This window comes from Zosterops lateralis (genome assembly GCF_965231275.1).
Source record: "Zosterops lateralis genome assembly, chromosome: 4".
NCBI lineage: Eukaryota > Metazoa > Chordata > Aves > Passeriformes > Zosteropidae > Zosterops > Zosterops lateralis.
Window position 1 is genome coordinate 31,615,818 of NC_139765.1, and position 16,662 is coordinate 31,632,479.

General features: G+C 40.7%; 1 protein-coding gene across 2 annotated transcripts in view; it reads left to right on the forward strand.

The window, feature by feature from the left end:
* Positions 1–3,535: 3,535 nt before the first annotated feature.
* Positions 3,536–16,662, forward strand: part of KITLG (KIT ligand) — a 53,371-nt gene continuing 40,244 nt past the window's right edge. For both annotated transcript variants that reach the window (XM_083859745.1, XM_083859746.1), the window contains exon 1: positions 3,536–3,701. In XM_083859745.1, the coding sequence (XP_083715871.1) occupies positions 3,687–3,701 (15 nt within the window). In that variant the 5' untranslated portion in view covers positions 3,536–3,686. The remainder of the gene's footprint in view (positions 3,702–16,662) is intronic.

Here is a 16,662-nt window from a genome sequence, read left to right on the forward strand (position 1 = left end):
AAATATTGGTTGTGGTTGTTTCTGGAATCTGTTTCTGGAATTTCTGTGGTTGATTCTGAAATCAGAATGCACAAGTTCACAGAGTAACACCTAGAACATTTTGTGGTATCAAAGATAAGGACCTCTTAAGGAGATAGTATCCCAATGTACTTCCTCAATGTCAAAATAATTAATGTAATTTTCTGTAAATCTTGCAAGCTTGCAAGGTTTGTCTTTTCTCTAGAAAGTCATTCCTCTACAATCATGTACTTCTGTAAATTAAACCTAAAGAAGTTTGAGGCCATCTTTTGAGTTTCTTGGCTCTACATACCTCAATTTTAAATATATTTTTTTCAATTCTACATGTCTAAAGTAAGTTAAAAAGGACTGGTGAGAGGGGATTTAACTGAGCTGATGCTACAGGCCAGGTCTCTGTGCCAGCAAAGCCCCTCATGCTCAGCCTGTAACCGATTAGACAGGATTAGTGTGCTATCTTTCTAATACGGACACACTGGTGTTTGCCCTCACAGCTTAAATGGTTTCATAGGAGAAATTTTTTTCAATCTTCCAAGCTGACACAGAACACTTTTTAATGCAGCAATCTCAGTGGCTGAGGCTCAATGTGATCCTGCATATTCCCAAATTCCAGGTGTTGCAGGCAGCAGCCAAGCTATCAACAGACTGAGCACAGACATTCTTCGCACAGCTGAAGCTGTGGAAAGCACAGCAGACATTCCATAAAATTCCAGAATAAAAAAAAAAAAAACATTTAAGAACCATTTAACTGCTATTTCTCAGCTAGTAAAGGTGGTGAGGCTTTTCCATTCATGTTAGACTGGAAAGGCTTAATTTTCTGTTGCTGGTATTTCCATAGAGGCTGAACAGTATTCCTGGTGAGGACAATCCTGCTGAATGGGTGGAACTAAATCCTGTGAAGAGATGGGATAACTAACACTGTTTTCCATATCTTCCCTGTGAAGGAACAGGTTTTCACAAAACTATGACAGGACCTGTGTTCACTCCCAAGCATTCAGGAATGCAAATAAGGTAAACCATAGAAGACTGAATGTGATTTTCAGTTGTGCTTTTGAAAGCTACCAGTCAATGCACTAACAGACCATGGCTAATCAGTTCTCACCTGGCAAATCAAAAATTGGTACTATGTTGGAAATGGGCAAGACTAATAAAAACACATTTTCTTATGGGACACAGATGTAAGATATTAATAAGTTTAAACTACTAAATTCTGAATTTCATAGAAAAGTCTTCCCAAACCAAAGTGAAGACACTGTCAGCAGTAACACACTTGAAAATTGCCAACTCAAAAGGAAGAGATGAAAAGAGATGAAACTCCACTATAGTTGGGTGTTAAACACAAGGGCAAGTTCAAGAAGTGAGACTGGGGATGGAGAGAAAAGTTGCATGATGCCAGGGTGGTAAAGAGACTTAATTATGCCTAAGAGTGTTATTCTCACTGCACAGCTACCAGTAAGGTAACTGAAAACAGGCTGTCCACTAAAGTTTTCCTGTCATGACTAATGGTGCACTGTGATAGAGATCAACACAAAGAAAGACCAGAAGTGTTTTCCATAAGATAGGTAACTGCTGTGACAGACTGCTCTTTCACACTTTCCAGGCCTTCTCCCCAGGAGACTAAACTGGTCATCTGTTCTAAGGAGGAAATATGCCATAACATTTTAATTTCCTGGCCCTATTTGCTAATAGTGCAGACAGTGAAAGCAGCTCTAGTTGATCACTGCTAGATGATAAACAGTTCCTTTCAGTGAACGAGGTCCTTGATTTCTTTTGATGTTACAGGCTTCCTCCCTTTCACTGCTTGTCTCTTACTTTAGAGGAAGACACTATTACTATATGCATATAAAAGTCTGACAAATTCAGCTCAGTAATAATCATGAAATGCAAAAAAAGACCCCAAAAAACCAAAGAGGAAACAAAAAAATCCATCAATAGTGTCATGCTGTAAAAAGAAAATTATTAACCCATTTTCCTGGATTGGATGCAGAAGTAAAACGATACTATATGTTTATCTGCAAAATTATATTAGATGTTTATCTGATGAAGTCCAAATATATAGCAAAGTTCAAGATGAGTTCAAAACCTTTCTGTACCTGAACAGCTCACCTTTACTTTGGCAGAAATCTAATCTTTTAAAAAGTTATCATTAATTCCAGATGAAAATTAAACAGACTTTTCTAATGAAATCTCTTACTGTACACTCTGAGCATGCCTAATCTCCTTTAGGAAATGACCATTGACTTGGGTAGATTATTTTTTCTTCGTTTTAATGTTCTTTAAATTTTCACCAAGGGTGGTTGTTTCAGGAGATACTAATTCCACAAAATGCTCTACATTACATTTAATTCGCACCCAAAATTTAATCCATATTAACCTTGGGAGCTGCCTTCTCTAAGGAGGACTCAGATTCTGTGGCTGCTGTGCGATGAATTGGCCAGAAGTCTCCAAGCAGTAAGTCGTCGTTTTTCCACACCCAGCACTAATGCATTATTTACACGGGATGCAAAGTGTAATAGCATATGAAAAGACTCGCAGGATCACCTTTGCAGAAGCGTTAGGAGGCACTGCTCAACAATTTTTCTGTGTCTGGAGCAGGTAAAAGCAGTTTCTAAGCTCCAGCTGAAATGCTTATCCCAGCGTTTAACTCGCGTTCACCGAGTATGGGAAAGCAGCACAGGAACGGCAAAGGCAAACCGGGGCGGCCACCGAGGCCGTGCAGCGGCTGCCGGGCCGGGAACCCCGGGCACGGCCCGCCGGGAGCCCCGCCAGCCCCCGAGCCCGCCGCCCTCCCCGCCGAGGCCACGGCTTCAGCCGGGGGCACCCCCTGTCACCGGCGTGTGTGGGGGGACCCAGCCCGAGGGCCCGGCCCGGCGCCCGCAGCCCGGCTGACCTCGAATGCCGCGACCCCTGTGCGCGGCTCCCTGCGCGCTGCCCGACCCCGGTGCGCGGCTCCCTGCGCGCTGCCCGACCCCTGTGCGCGGCTCCCTGCGCGCTGCCCGACCCCTGTGCGCGGCTCCCTGCGCGCTGCCCGACCCCTGTGCGCGGCTCCCTGCCCGACCCCGGTGCGCGGCTCCCTGCGCGCTGCCAGAGACCCCCTCCCGCCCCGCTCCCCGCGGTCCGCTCCCATCGCCTGTCCCGGGCACCGCCAGGGCCGAGGGCCGGGCACCGGGCGGGAGGAGCCCCCCGCCCCCCGGGCCGGTGCCGGCGCCCCCCGCTCCGCACGCCCCCCCCCTCCCGCATCCCCGCCCGCGGCCCCGTCCCCGCCGGGCTGGCCGGGGGCAGGCTCGGCTCGTCCCTGCCTCCAACTTCCCCCAAGTTAACTCGGGCTTCCCCCGCCCCGCAGGGTCTGCCCGGGCTCCCGGTCCTCGGGGAGGGCGGGAGGGAGGGGAAAGGCGTGTCCTGCCTGGGCTGCCGCCGCCGCCGCCGTTGGAGGGAGATCGGAGATATAAAAGCCCTGGCCGGGGGCCGCGGGGGCTGCAGTGAGCGCGGACGCTCGGGCGGGGAGGGGGCGCGGCGGGAGCGGCGGCGGGACGGGCGGAGGCAGCGCGGGGCTCGCCGTGGGCAACCCCAATGCGTGGACTATCGGCTGCTGCATTATGCTGGAGCTACAGTTCCGCTGAAGGGAGTTTGCACACGGCCGGCTGGGCTGGACTGCAGCGCTGCCGTTCCTTATGAAGAAGGCACAAGTGAGTGCGGCGGGGCGGCGGCGGGGGCACCACCTGCCCGCGGGAGCGGGGCCGGGGCGGGGGCCGGGCAGCCCGGGCGGGCAGTGCCATCCAGGGGGCGGCGGCTCGGGGCTGTCCGGGCCCTGGGGGGCACCGCCGGGGATGGGAGCCGCTCCCGCCGGGGAACGGGCTCGCGGGAGCGGGGCCAGGGGGAGGATGAGATTGTACAGCCCGGTCGTGCCCCCGGCGTTCCGCAGCCCGTGGAAAAGTTGCAGCAAGCGGCCGGACCGGCTGCCGAGCCTTGGGAGATCTCGGAAGGCACTGGGAAAAAATTGCCGTAGCAAATCGGTTGTCTGTGTTACCCGTACGAGTGCGGGAACATGAAATAATCGGGGCAGCGGCGCGGTGGCCGCGGTTCTCGGGGTCCCCGCACGCCGCTCCAGCGTGCGGCGCCGGGCGGGCGCTGGGGGAATCCCGGCATTTCGCCCTCCCCAGTCCCGCCGGGAAGTGCCGCTCTGGTGGTCCCTGCCATTATTCCTGCAGGTTCTGTCGAGATTGCAGTCACTGTGCTGGGCGTTTTTTAGAAGGAAGCAAGGGACCGACATGAGTGGGAAATTGTAACAAGAAGAGGCTCAAGGAAGCTCTAAGACAGGAGAAAGTTTAAGGCTGGGCTTCGCAAGGTGCCGATCCCTCTATCCTGGCAGACCCAGCGAGGGCCAGGACTGCTCTGGGAGGGAGCAATGCAGGGACGGGCACACGCTGCCTCTGCGCTGGGGGCTTTTCCCTCCTCCTGCATTTCTGGGTTAGAAGCGAGATACTTTTTGCCTTCGGCTGTGTCTTGGCGATTGCGGGGTCATCTACACACCAGTGAAGACACTTCAGAATACAGTCACTGGAAAAGACATAAAACATATTTAAAAAAATTAAAAGACCTTACTGAAGTATTTTGGGCAATATTAAATAATATTTCAAGAGATGAGAGGAATTAGAAATACTTACTTTCTGAAATATTTAAATTTCACCTGGCCAAAGCACTGGAGAATATACCCATGTTTAAGAACTTAAAACTTGGAGACTTAGTTTTTAGTGATGCTGAAGTGGGGTTTTATCTTACATTATCAGCTCTGGACTTTAGCAATGTATATCCATTGCTGTTATTCACTTTAGATTTCTATAGATGCCTTGAACAAAGATGTTTCAGACCCTGTATACATAATTATTTAGATGCACTGAATAGATTATTAATTGTGAAGGGTCTCTTAAAGTCTGAGAGCTGTGTTTATGTGTTTACGAATGAGGATTTATGAGTGGAAGCAGTCAAGCATTTCATTACATTTGAACTGTAAACTTATAAAAGTCAACAGATTATTTTCACAAATTCAGAGCAAAGCAGGAACAACCCCTCTCTCCCAGTAAACTGGGAAAGACAGGCAGTCTTGGCATTCAAGACCATATGGCTTGACTCAGGGGCTCACAAGCTGTAGCCTGTGGAACAGCTTCTTGTCATGGTGGTGAAGCATCTGTCAGCCTTCAAGCAGTTATGCTTCCTGCTTTTTGGAGGCACTGACAGACTCCTAGTTCTCCAAAGGGTTGTTTCCTATATTTTAAGGAGTAGCAAACAAATGTGATACCAAACCATTAATCATTCCAAGGGGATTAGAGCAGGAGATACTTCAAGAAGACTTGCCATTAGAACCATGAAGACTCTGTGCAAAGAGAGAGAGCAACTAAAGTGGGCACAAGAAAGAAGAATTAAGCACATGGGGGCACTCGACACATTAAAGTAAATCTTAATCTATATGCTCTCCTCTGGCTACTTTTGTCATTGTCTAGACTGGTAACTGTCATAGTGAAAAGAACAACATTGGAAAACCAGGGAAGAAGTTAATATTTCTTACAATAAAATATTATGCAATAGACATAGTGCAGAAAGCAAGAACCATACACTCACTGAGCCTTGCAAACACTTGGTAATGCCTGGATATTGTTTAACATAAATCAGGGATTTTGATCTTTGAGGTAATGTTGCATAGTGATAATATATAGCTGGTGCAGCTGAAGGAGTAGCTGAGTCATACGTCAGTACAACGAAAGTGCTGAAAGAAAAGTCGTGCTGAGCACCAGATTCAACGTGAGCAAGTTGGTCCGTTTATTTAAATCAGTCTTAACCTGAGAAACCACAGGAGCTGGAAAAGCACATTCCCCAGCAGTCTCAGTCCTAGAAGTGATGTTTATGAAACTCTGTGGTTTGATGGATATATAACCCCCCTGTTTTAAACATACCAACACCTGGATTTTTCTTTTTAAGTCATGATTTCTTTAAAGAAGTGATTAAGCATTTAGGGTTCAGTCCCACAAATCCTTTTTCAATGGGGCTATTTCCATGAATTAATCTTATTGAGGGATTACTTGGATGAGAGGATTTGTAGGCTTATATACTTAGTAATTAAAACTATTATCAGAAGTGAGTTTATGCCCTTTTGCAGGCTAATATGACAACATATAAAATGTCACTGATGCCTGGACAGCCTTTTACGATTTGGATAAAACAGAGTGAGTGATGTCAGTGTGATATGATCTTGCAAAAACATGTACCAGTTTTCTGATTTGCTTGTTCTTTGTGTGATTTGAAGACAACCTAAATAGGATTAAGTTACTAAGAAATATGTTGCAAAGAGGGGTCATCTGTGGGGTAGCACTGAAGGCTGATAAGGTATCACAGATACATAGTTCAGGCACTTGATCTCCTGTGGTGAGTTAGATGCACATCCTCTTAGAAACCACAGCATTAAAAGTGTTAGGATTCAGCACAGCTTTCTACCTCTATGCATTATTGTTGGAGGTTAAATGACCATCTTAGGTCCTGTCTGTATGTTTGTGCCATAAAGTGGAAACCTCTGTAGAAATTATTGTAGACCAGTACCTGGAAAAAGAACTAGTACTCGAATTGGCACTTCTAGTCTCATATCAGCAGGCCAAATCAGAAATGCAAATCAGATACCTGACACCTTGGTGTGAGCTTGCTTTTAAGGGAAATAGTAACTTCTGGTCGTCAGTCTTTCTTGCTCATTCTGCAAAAAAATGAACACTAGGCACTGGAAGACATTTGGAGCTCATGGCAGGTATAGATCTGCTGCTCATTAAATAGAAAAAGAGAATTTGCTAGAGCCAGAAAGATGCTGTGCTATTCATATGAAGCAATGGACTAAGGTCTCCTTTGTTCCCCTGGTTTTGACTCTGTTCAGGGGAAGCCAGTTTGCAAGTACTGCAGCTGGAAAGAACGTCCTGGCATAAAGAGTCGTATGGAGAATAAACAGGAGATGGTCTGAAAGATTCAGGGGTGGGGGAGCATTTTGTAAGGCATGTTTAGTGATCTATTTATTTATTTATTTTCTTCACCTGCTTTTATTGTTCTCCTGCAAGTTTTTATCTCTGCGAACTATTTGGCACTTGGCTTTATCTTTTAAAGTGAAGCCAGTAACCCAGTCTTCTCCTGACCCGGTTCTGCCATTGCACTGAAATCTAGTTTTTCCCTTTATGCACTGCATATCAGTCCGTCAGGTACAGTTCTGCAAGCTGACAGTGCCATTCTCCAAGTTTTGCTCCGTGATTTAATGGCATGCTGGCTCATGTAATCACCATATTGTATGAAAGTTAAGAGTTGGCAAGATGCAGCCCTTGGCTTCAGATGGGCAATGCTCAGTATGCAGTATGTAAACACAACACCCATTTATTAGAAGCAAAGGAAGGAAAAATCTCCCTACGCAATTCCATTTGAGTGTTGTGGGAGCTGACATGAAAATGAAAGTGCTTGTTCTCACCTTGGTCTTCGGTGTGCCAAACCTGAGATTAGTCAGCCTTTTAAACACGCTATAAAACCGCTTGTTTTTTGTTGGTTGTGTTTTTCGCTATGTGTTTGAGGGAAAAAGGAGATGGGTGAATGTAAGGTGAGTGGAAAGGAGTAGTGCTTCTCTTTTATTTTGTTGTTCGGCCCATATTTGTATTGCCTACCCAGTCATATGTAAACCTGGAAAACTGACTTTTCATAAATATTACTGATGCTGAAATATAACTGGCTGCAGGGAACACATGAAATAGATTTCTTTGCTGGATGGTTTTACTTATTGACAAATGTAAACAGTATCAGACATCTATTAGTATGTGAATGAAAACATGAGAAAACAAAAATGGTGTTAAGTATTTTATTTTATTAAAGCTGGTAGCATGTGTAATATCAAAGATCATTGATAGTACGATAATGAAGACATTAATTCTACTGTATGTCTGAATAAAAGCCTGTTTAGGAGTTTAGATTAATGAACACTTTGGATAATATTAGTATAGGAAATAATTGACATCGAATTTCCTACACTTATCTAATAATCACTGGGTGAATGATTGGTTGCTGTTTCTGTTTAAACCATGTTTAAATTATACCAGGTAGATGGATACAGTAATGTTTTTAAATCTCATTAGGAATTTTCTGCTCTATATGTATTTTGCCATTATTGTTGCTGTGTGGAGCAGACCTAAGTTTGGGTGCAAGGTGAAAATAGCATCAGGTCTAAGATATCAGTGCAGGTATTGCCAGAAGAAGTCCCTTATGGTTCCTACTGCTTTGCAGCCATACTATGGAACACACTGTTTTGTAAAGTGGAGAGGTCAATCCTTAGCTTTGAGCTATTTCATCACCACTTGAAGCAACAGTTAAAATTGGGACCGTGTGGTGCAGGCATGGGGGACTGAGTGCAGACTCATCTGTTGCAGGGCCATTAGCTGACTGCTGCTTCACAGTGGTCAGTGGTTCTGGAAGGATCTCTCAAACAGGTCTTCTGAAGGGTCACCTTTCACTTACCACCCAGCCCTAAACTTTCATTGCTGCTGAAGAACACTTGTAAGCATTCAGGGGCTGCAGCATTTGGTTATTTTTCTTTTTCTTCACTTTTGCTGCAAAATCTATGCAATAGAGAAGATCAAGTTCAGGACCCTCAAGATCATATTTAGCCCAAGCCACAAGAGCTGCACTTTCTCCCTGTGATTTGACACCTGTATTTGTTAATGTTCCAGTGAAGAATTTCTAGGAGTCCAGCTGGGTATCTCAGTCCTCTTCTACCTTTACTGACTTCTCACTGGTTTTGGGCAGCAGAGCTGGAAGCTGGGGGCAGTGTTGTGTCCTGGCAGCCTTGGAGCTGGCCCAGGCAGTGGGCTACACTCTTCAGCTTAGACTGATGCTCTGCAAAGTCTGCAGGTTTAGTGTGGGCTGTCACAAAAGGATGCATGTATGGTCTACAGCATCATCTCTGGGTTTGTGAACAACCTTGATTCAATCCAGACTGAAAAACTAATCTAGAAAAATTTACATGAGCATACACACTGGAGAGAGACATGTTCACGTATTTTCTTGGGCAGCATCCTAAGTCTCTGGGAAGGTTCTGACTATCTGGTTTATCTTGTTGAAGCTGTTCTGTTGAAGGTTTATTTGTTCAATCTGGAGGGTGGCTTACGCAGGAGCTAAGAATGTGGGGGAGACTGTATTTCAGACCACAAATCCTAATTCACAGATTGTGCATTGTGCCACCCTCTGAACCTCCATTCAAAAAAATTTAAGCAATTTCAAGTCAGAGTCTGGAAATATCAATCTGTCTGTCATATCTGTTCTTGTAATTTGGCCAATCCCATGTGACTGAACATGGCTTCAATCACCTTAACTGTTTTAGTGACAATAAACTCTTATCCAATGTCTTATTTAGCAGGTCTGCCTTTCATTTGTTTTGCTACCATAAGCTCCAGGGACATCAGTTCACTGCCAGTTAAGGCCAAGGATAAATTTAGTCCAATTAGCTCTGTCATCTCTTCTTTAGATATACCTTGAGAAGTTTTCAGAAGACCCCTAAATACAGCTATAGAGATATGTAAAGTGTATGCGGTGTATTTATTGTGGGCCTAGATTCTGCATTTGCTATTGCTGGAATATCTGTAGTTGATGTAGTCAGGATGACTTGTACTGATAACCTTCCAGTGTCTTTCCTCCTAAGTGAATTACACTGTTTTGTAACTTTTCTCATTAGCTTGTGCTTGCTTCCTAGCAGCAGACCAAGGTATGTCTTCCTTTTATGTTTGCAGCATGATACATCATTGCTGGATGGATTCTTTGGTCTGTTTGGTAACACATGACCTCTAATTACTTTTGGAAAAAAAGTTATTCTGGCAGTATAAGTCAGACTGTAAAACTAAGTTGTGCATGTCCTGGCAATCTATCTCTGTTTAAAACACAAAATTAACTCTGTGCAAAGCATAGAGCAACTGCTTTTGTAAGAGTTGTTCCAGGACAAAAGAATGAACTTGAAAGAATGTGTATACAGCACATTCTGAAAATGTGGTATAATACACTGATATAAAAACTTCATTTAAAAGAAATTAATCTATTTAAACTTTATATTATATTGGGATGTAATACTGATGTAAAATAATATATCATGTATAATGTTGTAAAGTGCCTGTAAATGTGGAGGATTTAAAGTGTGTAGGAAAATGTCTTCCTCCATTTCATGTTGGTCCAAAACAATTCCTGTCTCTTTATGGGGATTTTATAATTGTATAAAGTGGGAGTATGATATCAAGGTGCTGGCTTTTGTGGTCTAACTGAAGTAAGACACTAAGGAGTCAGGCATGATACATTTAAATTAATAATATGGTGTATATATGCAAAATAATTCACTAAATGAGAAGAAGTGCTTAGAAATTTAGGGAGGCTGAAATTTAAACATGCTAATTGTCTATTGTAAAAATAGTCCTAAGTTCCAACCCTCTAATTTCCACCCTCCATTTGCTCATTATTAAGTGAACTCAGCAAAATTTGTCTTTTACATTAAATAACAAGCAGACAAAATTATGCATTATGTCTTTAAACTGATACAGATCTGAATGTCAGTTCTTCCTGAGATTTGTTTTTCTTTTACTACTTTGAAGCATGCAGGAATAGGAACATTAGTCAGCCAAATGAATTTATGAAGCTTGTATAACACTGCTTGGCACCGTCTTTCATTTGGATTGAAAACCGTGTACCTGAATAAACAGAGCTTTTTGGTGGTTATTTTAAAAAGGAGGGGAAAAATATATCTCCAGTATTCATAATTAGTGTCTATTTCAAGTTACTGTGGTTCGGTAATGTATGGATTGCATTTCTATTCTAACAGCCAGAACTACCAGTGCTGTATTTGACACCAGTTTAAATGATTCTGATGGGCATTGCTTTATTTTATAGGAAATGCCAACATGTCTTATAAACCATAAATTTAAATATTGTTACTGGAGGTGCTTTGATCTTCTGCATTATAATCCCTGGCTAAGAATGTGCCCTAGATTTGCCATGCACTCTCTAAAAATTCTGGCCATAATTGTCGTCTGTTCCAAACTGTTTAGATATATTTCTTCAGTGTTTGATCCATTAATAGTGTAACACTAGGCAGTGTTTCAGGCTACTGAAATCAGTGAAAATCTTGCTATTTTAAAAAATTCACTCCAATCTCAAGTCAGATGGTGTTCATAATACTCCATCCATTTTCTTCTGGATTTTTTTTACCTATCATCATAGCACAAGGCCACATCTGAAAATGACTGAAAGTTTCTCTCCTCTTCCCCTTAAGACAGAAAATTACCTTCATTTCTTTGTGCACCTTTCCTGGCTTCTGCTGTGTTTAAGTCAGTGTTTTCACCTCTGGCAACAGAACTTCTGCACTTCTAGTATCCACAGTACTGAAAGTGTGTCTGTCAGCATCTTCTTTGCTCCCATACAGCTTAAGCATCATCTCCAGTGTATGTTCTCTACATTTTTTATGGCATTTTTATTTCTCATTACTATTTGGGGTCCATTTCAAATATTAATCCTCTAAATAACATGTTGCCACTGTATTTTGTATCATCTGTAGAAACAAAGTGTCTCTTTGGACAGGATTACAATGAATCCTTTGTTCCATGAGATATGTTGGGTTTTTTGTTTTACAACACTTGTAATCTATTATTACCGTTAGGAAGAGCCCTCTGAAATACTGTTCTGCCATTTCTAGAAGTGACAATGCCTTTTTTTTCTCTCTAAAGTCATTAATTTTCTTAATATATTAAGAAAATTCTTGCTTTTCTTTATTTTTTTTTTAATTTTAATGGTCAGATACCTATTGAGACCAAAAGAAATCCTTTTAGAAGTAGTTATTATTGCTTTCCCCTGTATCTCTCAGTTTTGTTACCTAACCAAGTGAGAAATACCTGATTGGTGCTTTCATTTTACTTTTAAAAAGTTCTTTAAACAATTGAAGCGAAAATTTCTATCTTCTCATTTTCCTCAGTGCATTAAAATAAAAATCTCTTCTCACATGCAGGCTTTAGGGATCAGCTAAACATTTGCCAGTAATGGTCAGATTCTCTACAGTACTCTTGGTCATTTCCCACTGTAACAGAACGTTGTTGACATTTGCCAATGGCCTGAGACATATGTGAAGTTAATCTGCTTTTAGCCTACTAAAATCTGGTTTATTTCTATTGAAACAAGTCCATTGCATCCAAGAACATTATTTCAGTTACTGTTGAATTAGTACCTGTTCAAAGTGCTATTTGTCAAACAATTATGTTCTTTTTGGCTTGATTCAGTATGATGGAATTGTCTTCCTAACGTACATACTCCATGACTTATTTCAAAGTAAATGGCACAATTCCTATAAAACTGGGAAGATTTTTTTTTCCTGTAAAAATTGATGTGTCACTCAAGTAAACTTGCTAAAAAATTGTATCAATTATGAAAATGCATAACTAGTCTTACTGGAATTTTAGAGTGTAGACATTGAAAAGTATATGCTCTGAGGAGATTTACACTAATTTTCTCAACAATGGGTTATATTTTCTGTGATATTGATTATGGAAGCCAAATAAATTTCATAATGGGCCAGGCAAATTAATGTCTTTTCTTTAAAAAGAATGATCCTAGGAAGCATTTGAAAACTAGGTGTAAAAATAATCCAAGAAATCATATTATATTCTGTCAATATTTGTATGAGTTTTTCTATCAGCACATCTGTAACAAGGATGCTATTAAACATGTACCAGAATAATTTCACTACTGACAGCTGCCATTCTTTCTAATTCACATGGATACTTTTGACCAAATGTAAAGCTCTGTCTCACACTGCAGGCAATTTACAGTTCCATTTTTTAATGAGTAACCCCTGTGAAAGTTATCTGTAAAAGTAACATAAAATAGCTGTTTTTTCAAAGTGTTGTCTTCTGATGTATTGTTGCAGATGCTGTGAGAATACCTAATATTTCATATCAGTTATTTAACTAAATTCATAATGTGTTACTGGTGTAAGAGTTATGATTTATAGGCATCTGTGTCTAATAGGCATTTATATCTCTTCAAAATTGTACAGACTTAGGGAGCTTTTTTTCTCAGATTTTTTTTCTCCAGTTATGTGTGCATTTCTATAGTCATACCAAACTGTAAGCTGAATGACTTAAATTCTTTTTGGAATGTTTACCCCACAATTTCTATGTTTTTTTAAGGAAAGCCACAAGTGGAGCTTCAGGTTTAAGATTAGATATTTACTGTTCTCTCTAGTTGGTATAACAAACAAAAACATTGAGATATCATGTGAATGACATTCATATTAATTCTGTGGTCACAGTTCGGTGATGATGAAGTTAGCTGGGATTTATCCTGTGTCTCTTAAGCTGAGAGCACTTGCATGTTGGTATATATCAGACTAATGTGCCTGTTCTTCCTGGACACATAGGAGAATTGTGGGGAAACACTGGAGTGCCAGAAACACTTTGATGGAGTTTATAGTTGTTAGTCCATACAAATCCCAATCAAAAACAAAAACAAACAAAAAAACCGCCCACCAAAACCCCTCTAAACCCCTTCACAAACCACTAGGATATTAAGAATACAGTTTGTGAGAACAGATGTAAAGGGTAAGATATAAATTGTAACTCAGATTAATTTTGCAGTAAAGACAAGATGATTATAACTTCATAGAAATAGGTGAACATGATGTTTTTTAAGTTTTCTTATATATATAGTATCTCTTAACACATCAACTCTTAATTCTTGTTTTTATAATTAATTAATATTTCCAAAGCTGAAAATGTTTCTTACCAGCTTGCCTCTATTGTTACATTGCTAGCAGATCTTGCTGTATTTAATTTGCTTGGTAGGAGGCAGATGGGAACTCTGTATTAAAAAAGTTCAATGAAAGGAATAGAAAAGCCCAGTTCCTGTAAAAGAGGTGCATTCAATGCACTAAATATATTTGTGTTTCAAAATGGATGAATAAGGAGAAAGAATGGAAATTACTTATTTAGATTCTTAAAAAATAAAGACCTAAGAAAAAACCTGAGTAGCCCCATCGTTGTACCTCTCTTATCATAACAGTTTGAGGAAAAAAGATATTTAGGACAGAAAGCAAAGTGTAGAAACAAGTCATTAATTTGTAACATGGCAAAAACCTAAAAGGTTGTTCTTTAATTGTCAGTAACCTCATATAGTTCAATCTGGTAATGGGGTTCACAGATTCGATAACAACATGTGCTGGCTACATAAATTACTCAGGTTAATTGAAACTAAAAGAGATTCTGAGGAACTTTGTAAAGGTTTAGAGGAGATGGGAGAACAGATGGCATGATGGCAAGTGGAGTTTGTTGTGTTGAAGAGCAAGGGGGATGCATTTTGGAAGCAATATTTTGAACCAATTGTAACTGAATTAATAACGGCAGTTTCAATTACTTCTAAAAGCTACTTAAAAGCTCTTATTTATGTTCTTGTAGCAATGCTTCATCAGGAAAATGAATGAAAAATCCCTATATTGTGCCCATACTAGAACAATTTAGACAGCATATCGGGATGCAATGGAAGCAGAAAGAGAAATTTGAAAGGGGGCTGCTTTTATGATAGTGATTATCAGCCATCCTGAAAAGTGTTCTGGTTTTCCCATTGTAAAAAAGAGCATAACAGAAATAGGCATGTTAAAATAGGCAAAAGCATTATGAGGGAGCAATTTGCATATGAAGAGAGACTGAAAGTTGATCACAAGAAATTGCTGAATGATGTGCAGGAAGTAGTAGAGAGAACAATTGCTGGACATTACTGATCCTTTCTTGGTACAAGAATAAATAAGTATGTGATAGAAGAGGCTAAAATGGGCAATGCTGCCTTAACACAAAATTACCAGTCTGGAAAGGTTTTTGACGCTAGATATAATATAGCTTGAAATGCAGCTTGATATATATCAGAGTGTGCCCAAGAGGTCACATCCAGAAAGGGGTAGTCCTGGTCTTCTCATCCTTGCACATCTCATCTCCTCCTCTGCTCATTCCTCAGGGATCACTTTTTGTCTCTGAGCTGAATTGGCTAGTCACTGTCTTTGAATTTACTGGCTTGCTTAGGGGTCGGGTGAATGTCAGAGGGAGGGAAGCTGCAGAGAAGGAGCCCTTACTGAGCAGCAGGGAGCTCTTAGATGGCTTCAGACCATCTCATTAGCCTCGACTGAAGAAAAAGGGATTATACACTTAAGTAGGTAAAACACCATGGTTATTTTAGTTTACACTTTGTGCGTGAAATGTTTCGTATCTTCTAATTCATGCAATTCAGAAGAAATTTTCATGCAGGCAATATACTCTGTAAATCTGAATGATCGGTTTTCTTCAGTTTTCAGTGGGCACCAGACCAATCATGTACTGATCTGACACTTCTTATTTTCCAAATCTTCATTGCCTTAATTGTACAAGTCAGATTTGGCCTAATTATAAACTCAGTTTCATATACAACCATCTGCCAAAATTACCATCTGTAACAATTCAGCCTTTAGCTTAGAGGAAAGGAGAACACTTAAAGATATATTGTAGCTGCACTTCAATTACATGTGAAAGTAATGACAGCTGAGATGTTTATACTGAAAGATCATTCTTTTAGCATGTAACTATCAATGGTGAGAGTTCAAAATTTTATGTGAAGTTGCTTCACAGCTCTAGGCATTGAAAACCAGTGGAGTTTCCATGCAGCAATCCCCGAAAGATACTCTTGTACAGCACTTCAGTGTTAGCAGGAAAAAGCACTTAAAAGTGTGTTTGCTTTTAGATGTGCATAGGAATTAAAAATATGCTTGAGTTTCTGATGCAGTAATGCAGTTGCTGGATTTTTGTGTTAAAGGAAGCATTTTGATCAGTCCCATCCTATTTTTGCCATCTTAAACTTACATTTTCCTGGAAAAACCTTACACATGGGTTGAAAGTCTTAAAATGGCCATTCTGACAATTTGCTTTCTTTAAAAAAAACCCAAAAACATACATCTCAGGAAATTATTTCAGAAAGAATTTTTAAAATTAACAATGGCTTGATGCATTTTAACACCTCTTGAAAAAGGAATTGATGCTTGTTTCCTACTGTAAAAATTTGCAGTTAGAATAATAATAACAACTCAAGTACATTTGGCATATGAAAATGCTTTCGGTTTAGATCAAAAACCTGAAAAAAAAATAGTTCATTTTTTTCTTACTAATATACTAATGTAATTACTTTAAGACACGGCATAATGTGTTTGTAATTCCAGCTTGCTGAGGTAAATGGCTTATTGGCTGCCCAGTGCTTACGTTGTCTTGCAAGCATACTTAAATGTTTTGAAGATTAGTTTCTAATTTGATGTGGCTCTTACCTGATTTGTCTGCAGTCTCACAAGCTTCAAGGCACTTGAGAATAATCTCATCCTTTGGTCTATCACTTTGGATAAATATTCTTTTCACAAAAAAATATAGATCCATTCTTAATGTACTTATATTTTAATAACAGTATAAATGTAATGTATCCTTTTACAGATCATTACCTTAAAGCTAAATTGTTCACTTTGGTTTTGTATATGTATAGGAAGACATGCAATTCAAATTATGTAGGAAATGAAATGTTGTCTGACATATGAGAGAACTGAGTTGAAATCAGGAT